At 31.6% G+C, this 8,225-nt stretch overlaps 1 protein-coding gene across 1 annotated transcript; it reads right to left on the bottom strand.

Annotated features, from left to right (window-relative positions):
- Window positions 1–4,956: 4,956 nt before the first annotated feature.
- On the bottom strand, window positions 4,957–7,929 carry LOC110419689 (receptor-like protein 6). Its single transcript, XM_021432781.1, has one exon. The coding sequence runs from the start codon at window positions 7,927–7,929 to the stop codon at window positions 4,957–4,959; it is 2,973 nt and encodes a 990-aa protein (XP_021288456.1).
- Window positions 7,930–8,225: the final 296 nt, after the last annotated feature.

Raw genomic sequence — 8,225 nt, 5'->3', positions numbered from 1 at the left:
TAGGCCTAGACAAGTCGTACATCAGCTGCCAGCCACAAAAGCAGGAGTAAATTACAAGGAAAAAATGCACATGGGAATGGATTAGGACTAGTCTTGAGAATTAAACACTGGTGAAGAGCAAAAGAACACCTTTTTCCAAGGAGGCTGGGGTTACCTTTAAATGATATCACCTCCGTGCAGAAAAGAAGTTTGATTTTTCAATTCCATATCTAGCCAATGAGTTCGGGAACGAGTTGCCTTCTCTGAAAATATAATGAGGGATAATCGCTGTAGAATGAGGATTTCTCATTTTAGTTAGAATTACTGATTGAATTTTAATTTGTTAATTAATAAATAAATTCCTAGCTTTAACAGAAAATTAATTATTAATTATTTTAAAATTTAATAACATCTTCTATTTTTTATCCACGTATGATGTGTTTTGACGACTTGATCACATGATGACAGAATGCCTGAACCCAAACCCCAAAATTTGACAAACCTCAACCCTATTTTGTAATAAAATTATACCAAAATCTCACTTTCCAAAACCTTACAATCATTGCCTCTTGTTTTCTTTTTTTCTTACCAAATAGAAACAAAAAGTTATTTTTCTCTTACACTTTTTTACTTTAGTATTCTCTACCTATAAAACTTTTATTCAATAACTTAAATTTCATTGAATTGTTTATTGATATTGTATTTAATTTTTATGATTAATTTTAAGGAATTTCTTTTCATTGAATTGTTTATTGATAGCATTTAATATTTTTTAGGGTATTACTTCCCATTAAGATTTTTGTTATTATTTTTGTTAATTTTTGTTTGTTGTTAAAGTTTATCTAGGAATTGGATTATTGTCATTATTAAATTATTTAATATTATAGTAGTTAATTATTTTAAGTAAATTGTTAAGATTGATTCTTTTGAAAAATTTTAAAGAGTTATAAATTATGAAAATAGATTGTCATGATTAATAAGAGAATTGAATCTTATTTTAAGAAAAGGAGTGTTTCATAAAATGTTGACATTTCTAAGCCTTTGCCTCTCCAAACATGAAATCTTGGCTCTATCACTGTAAATGGAGGTGTAAGGAAACAAATAATAAGATTATGTTTTAGGTTTGACCTGCGAAGGATGGCATCAATGATCGACGATGGTAGTAGGTCGGATTCTAAGTAGATCCTAGACCGGGAGAGGGAGAGGGAGAGGGAAGGTGATGATAAAGAGAGAAAAAGGAAAAAGAAAACGAGAAGGTTTATATAGTGTCATTTTTATGAAGGATTGGTAAAAAATAAAAAAAAAAGAAAAGATGTAGGAGAAATAACACAAATTGTCACCTGGTCACACCTGTAATACCCAACTCAAAGTATAATTACATTAATATATTTATAAAATCATAAATTTGACAAATAAATCTTTTATTGAAATTATTTATAAAATATTTGAGTTTATGTTAAAATAGTTTTTGTGTTAGGGACCTTTTTACAAATATAATAGTTTTGTTGGTGTCACTTACATTATCATGCATTTAAAGAAAAATTGTTTATATTATCAAGTTTAAAGAAAATCCATTTACGTTATCACGTTTAAGAAAGGAAGTTAAGTTCAATTTATATTCACATTTAATAGAGAAAGATAGTCACTTTAACTTATTACTTTTAAAAGAGGAAAAAGAAGAGAAGAAAGAAAACAGTTTGGGAGAAACAATCTTAGAGAAGACGAAAAAGAAAGGGGAAATCAATTCAAGAAAATAGTAATTAAGGTATGATTAGATTTTGTATTTTCATAGTTTGGGTACAAAAACCTTAAGTTATTTTTGGTTTTTTTAATTTTCATTCAAATCCGATACTTTCTAGTGACTTTTCGGTGGTATGATGGTTACCAATGGAAAGGTCTTGAAAGATCATTCTATTAGTTTTTATAGCATCTTGTTTGGTTTTGTGGCTAGGGAGATGCATTTTTCAAGTTAGTTGAGAAACTGTTAGGTCATCAATATACACATTTCGGTAACATTTTGAGTCGTTTTTTTGGGACTTTTTTAGTATAAAATATACTGTTTAAGTTGATGTCAATGGCTCGATTAGGAACTTTCTATGTTAAGAGAATAGAAGTTTCAAAGTAGGCTAATTGTATCCAAAAACTCAAAAATTTGGGTATTTCAGTGATGATTTTGTAAATTTTGACTTCTGAAAATTGTGTTTCCGATGATCTTTATTTCTAAAATGAATTTGGGTTTTAAAGCATGTTATATAAGGTTCAATTTAATACTTATTATACAGCTAGTTTCAACTTAGGTTGTACGCTATAAGTGCTTAAAGTAAGTCAAATGATTATAAAAATATGCAATTTCAGAATTTAGAAAAATTCATTTTTAATTAGTTCAAAATTTTTTCTTGACCGATATTTGACCTTTTTTGTTAGAAACTTTAGAAAGTTAAGCTATTTAAATTTTAGTGAATTTTTGTATGAATAAATATTCATCTGACAAATTATTTTTGAATTGGTATATTTTGAAAAAGTTTATTAAAACTCTTTAGAAATTAAGTTTTGATTTATATTTAATGTATGTTCATCCAACCTCATGTTTTCACTGATTTTGTATCATAACTTATGAGTTCTAAGTTTTGAATGTTTTATATATTTATAAATTATTAATGAAAATCAATTTTAATTTTGAATCAAAATTTGTTTTGGTTAGTAAAGAGGTGTTACATCCTAAATGCCTTAAAATGACCAACAGGGAGTTATGTTTCGTTTAGATAAGTTAGTAGTATTGGTTTTAAATTTCGAGGTTTTTCAATTAATAGGCTTCAAGAGTATTCTGATTCTTTGTGCTTTAGTTTTGGTTTAATGAATCCAGTAAGTGACTGATATTTTTACACCCTAAAAATTACCTTCAATGTGAATTTGAATTTCGTATATTATGTGTAATATATTTTGTTCTATGATTTGTTAAATCCGGGTTAAGCATGCAAAAATATATATACTTTCCAGATATTGGATTTAGAATGTTAAGTATTTAAAACATGATTTCGCATTTTGAAAATTTGAATACGATTTTTTCTAATTTATAATATCTAATTATCTTTGTGAATACAAATATAAAATATTTCATTTGAAATGAAATTCTTTTAATGTGCACGATATGTGTTTTGTGAAAATAAATATTACTATTTTATGAATTTAGATAATTAGAAAATATATTTTTTTTGTCTCCTAATATGACTATGTCATTATCTTGCCAGTGGGGGTTAATTGTTAGCTATGTCGATATGTATTTTGTGATTAGAGATCGATCTCTAAATCGCACCACCGGTTATGGAATAATAGTATTTGTTATATTTATTTGGTACAACCAATATTTGATTTTGATATACATATAACCCATGCTACTAAGGTTAATTGAGGTTTTTAATATAATTATAACTAATGCCATTGAGGTTAATTGTGATTTTTGTTATGATTATAACCTATGCCACAATGGTTAAGTATGACCATAGCATGTTACAAGGGACCACTAAAATCTAATTGTTTGTGAAATTATGTTTGTTCTGTTATTTGATGATGAAACTTTGGAATAATATGATTTTAAATAATATTACAGAAAACTATGTTTTGATATCTATGTGAATATTAGTAATTTTGACTTAAATGTTTTGAAGTATGCTCAATCCAATTGAGAGGATGTCAGTTACTTGTTGAGTGGTTGTTCTCATTCTTATAATCTTTTATCATTTTTACAAATTTTAACATTTTTGCATGTTTGGAAATGAAATTGGCTTGGCGAGAATTTTGGTTAGTAAGATTAACATCTATCCTGGGATATTCATGAGCTTTGATGTGAGTATTTGATTTTAGTTTATTAAGAGATGTTAGTTAGATGAGAAATTTGTATTTTTTGTAGAATTATATGCATTGTATTATTTGGAGATTTGAAGTTTTGTAAAGTATAACATTTGAATAGATTTTGGAGATATTACATTTATTTTAGTATGATATTATTGTCTTACATGCTTTCACGAGTGTATGATGTCTGTTATATCTTAAATCCTTGAGTTTGAGGTATGAGAACATCATCAACCCACGTTATATGCTACCTGGACTTAAAATATTAGTTGACATTGTATATGATAGTGGTTAGTTTTAGAGTTTGTTTAGATATAATAAAAAAAATAAGTATTTAGTTGAATAAATAATTGTAGTTCAGAAACTTTTTTGCTGTTTAAGCCATGATATTTACACATGTTTGGCGTTTCCAAAGTTTGTGGATATGCCACTTAACAATATTCTGATTTTGAATTATTGTTTGGGCTAACATTATTTTTACAATTTTGATTGCATACTTCTAATAAGTTACCGTTAAGTCAAGTCTTTCTAAGCAAATTACTTTGACAGAAAAAAAAAAAAGTCTTTCCAAGCAAGTTGTTTTCAATACAGGAAAATGCAATTGTTTGATAAGACGACCTTTTCTATGTTACATCAACTTATCCTCATTGTTGGGCTTAAAATTAAGCCCCCATTGTTGGGCTATAGACTACTTTAGACTTTAATTAGAAACCCAAATTTATTATTTTCGTGGGAAAAGTCATAAATCTAAAGTACTATTGTTGGATAATTTTTTGATGAAATTACATGAATAAATGTAATTTACAATCATAATCGAACAATCTTGAATATATGTATAACAATATATTACATCCAATATAAAATATGAATGAACAGGTGTCATGGAATTTCCCTTCATTGTACACAAAGGCCATAGACAACCGACCAACCAACCATTCTCTGTATTCTAGTTAATCGACTACATAACAAGACTAACAATGTAATTCTATTATTTGGGAAGGACTAAAGTACAGAGGATTAACAATGTTACAACAAAGAAAAAGAACATGCTTTATGTAAGCTTATCATCAAGCAAATCATTTCCCCAAACATTGAAGTTATCATAAAGATGGAATTTATTTGAACCGTCTAAACTCTTCTTGCGTTTCTTGTACGAGCTCTTTTCTGTGACCGTGTTGCCCTTTGGTGTAGTCTACCCTCGACCAACATCACAAACCATCTAGGTTTTCCAGTTTTGAAGACAACATATCCCATGGCCAAACCTAATGTCATTCCACATCCATATCCTATTAACACAACTTTCCAGCCAAAGGTATTTGTGAGCTTTGAATCACCTTGAAAGGTCATTGACGAAGGAGGTTGTGTCTCTTCATTGCTGCAAGGTTTTGACATCGGGAACCCACATAACCCCAAGTTTCCTTCATATGACTCGTTTTCAAATGTGTTGAACTGTTTGCCTAAGGGAATTGGTCCTTCAAGTTGGTTGTGAGAAAGGTTTAGGATGGATAGGAACGTCAAGTTTTCTAATTCTTGGGGAATCTCTCCAGTTAACTTGTTTGAAGAGAGGTCTAACCACTCAAGATTTATCAAACTTCCCATTGATGGCGGAATGTGACCACCAAGGTTATTATGGGAAAGATTGAGTCCTCTAAGTGAGATTAACTCTCCAATAACTTCCGGAATCTCACCATCAAACTTGTTGAGAGAGAGATCAATGCTTGTGAATATCGTTGATATCTTGATCTCAATTTCCTCTGCTTTCACTGTCAAGCTAACAAAACATTCATAGCGTTTTGCTTCCTGCATATATTGTATAGAACCTGGACTTCCATTGAGATATTTCAAAGCCTCAAAAGTTTTTATAAACTTGGCTGGCAAGGTACTCCCAAACTCATTGTTGGAGAGGTCTAAAATTCGCAACTTGGGGAAAGGGTGGCTTGTATTCGGATTGCCTATGAAGCCATGCAAGTTATTTGATCGCAAAATGAGAACTTGTAACACTGGCAATGTTTCCAACCAATTGGGGAATGTACCATCTATTTTATTGTCGCCAAAATCTAGAACTTCTATATCCCTACAGTTTGTCAAAGATTGTGGTAATGGCCCTTCAAATTGATTGCCATTCAAGTTGATGTTCTTCAATCCACACCTCTTTGCAAACGTTGTAGGAATTTTTCCATGGAAATTATTCCTCTCTAGATTCAACACCAATAGCGATTTGCTGAAGTTTCCAATACATTGTGGAATTTTCCCACTCAATTCATTATGAGACAAGTCAACCACCTTGAGGGAACTCAGATTGCAAATATGAGAAGAAACCTCTCCAGTTAAGGAATTATTTGAGATTGACAAGAAAATCAAGTTGGTAGGAAAAGTTGGGAGATTACCATGAATCAAGTTGAAGTTGAGGTCAAGAGTCTGAATGTTCTTCCATGGAATTTGTTCTAAATCTGTCAGAAAGTTGTAGGAAAGATTCAAGTAGAGCAAAGAGTCCCTCCCTATATCCCACATCCATTTGGGAATTTGACCATAAATTCTATTGTTGGAAAGGTCTAAAGCTTCTAAGTTTGTCGAGCCACTTAAAATTGGGAATTCACCGATATTGAAAGAAGGCAGATACAAAATCCGGAGATTGGGCAAGGTATGCGTGGCACTGATATTAGAATTTATGGACGACAGGCTGTTGTATGAAAGATCAAGCCATTCAAGATTTTGGAGTTTCAGTAAAGCGTCCAACTCCACAATGCCACTCAAGTTATTTGATGATAAATCAAGATCAGTCAGGTTCACAAGTTCGAATATCGACTTTGGAATTTGACCTTGAAGTTTATTATTCCCCAAAGATATCCATGTGAGTGATTTGTATTGGAACTCATTGATATGACCAGTCAATTGGTTATTGTGGATAGTTATGAATCTTAATGATGGGATGGTATATAACCAAGCTGGTAGTGCTCCGTTAAGTAAGTTGTTAGACAGGTCTAGGTCAATTAGGTTAGGGAAAGCACTTGCTTGAACAGGAATGGAACCATCTAGTTGATTATCAAAAATGTACAAGGATCGGAGTTGTTTTAGGTTTGTGAGTGAAGGAGGTATCTGACCACTAAAATGATTTCTAGAAAGTTCCAAATAAGTAAGTTGCGACAGGTTTCCCAATGAACTAGGAATTGGACCGGAGAAGTTACATAGACCAAGCTGCAAATGTTTCAAGGACCCCAAATTACCGATTGAATTAGGTAATTTTCCAGCGGAAGAGGTTCCTAATAGATTCAAATACTGGAGGGGGCTACTCCAATTGGACTCTGGGAGATGGACAATAAGATTTTTGTTTCCCTTCAGATCAAGCAACCTAAGGTTTGGTAGACGAAAAAAGCTCATTGGGAAGTCTCCTCGCAAATCAGAACCACTAAGGCTGAGGGATGTTAAAGAAGAAGACATATTCATTAGGGAAATAGGACGGATGGAAGACATGTCTACACCAACAAGAAAAAGTTCCCTTACCTCTGTTAGGTTTCGTAGAAGTCCACTGAAAGTATTTTCATTGAGTGCTGGACTGTCATTCAAGGAGAGATCAAGTGAAACCAATTTTGACAATCTGGAGATTTCAGGCGGGACTTGCCCTGAGAAATTTGACATAGAAAGGTTGAGATATGACAATCTAGTAAATAAACCAAATTTAGATGAAATAATGGATTTCTTAAAATGATTATGGGCCAGGTTGAGCTTCTGCAAGTGTGGAAGAAGGAAGAGACTACTATTGGAATCAAGGGTACCATACAGCCAGCTGCAACGTAGATCAAGACCAATCACTTGGCCTGTTATATGGTCACAAGTGACTCCATCCCACAAGCAGCAGTCTGTTCCCTCCTTCCATAAATTTGTTTTAGGGTAAGATTTGGTGCCAAGTGATTTGCATTTTTCAGAAACAGGTTTGTTGATGGAAAAGGCGTTCTTGAATTGGATCAAGGCAACACCATCTTGGCGAGAGCACATTGGTGTTGTTGTTGAGGAAGAGGATAAAGATGAGAAAAGAGTAGCTTGAAACTTTAGAAAAGATAAAACAAGGCAAAGAAACTGACAGACTCTTGGCAAATACCCCATGTTTTTGGTTCAAAGAGAACTTTAGAATGGTAATGCAATGTAGGCAAAGATGATTATTTATAAGCTATTAAGTCAAACCATAGTCTTTTGCAAGCACTAGGTTTTTTCTTTTAATTAAAAAAAATTAAAATTGAAAATCAACAAAATTAATAGATTGATAATACTCTATTGATGAGCAGATTACTATTAGTTATTTGTCATTATTGTTATTTTATTTTGTTATTTCTTTTAAAAATAATAATTTTATTAACTTTTCAACCTAAATTTTATTGTAAGTCTCAAGCTGGTCTGTGGAA

This window comes from Theobroma umbraticum, unplaced genomic scaffold, assembly GCF_002168275.2.
Source record: "Theobroma umbraticum cultivar Fairchild unplaced genomic scaffold, ASM216827v3 scaffold_67.0, whole genome shotgun sequence".
In the NCBI taxonomy this organism is placed as follows: Eukaryota; Viridiplantae; Streptophyta; class Magnoliopsida; order Malvales; family Malvaceae; genus Theobroma; species Theobroma umbraticum.
The sequence above is the reverse complement of the archived record's forward strand: the minus strand, read 5'-3'. Positions and strand labels throughout refer to the sequence as shown.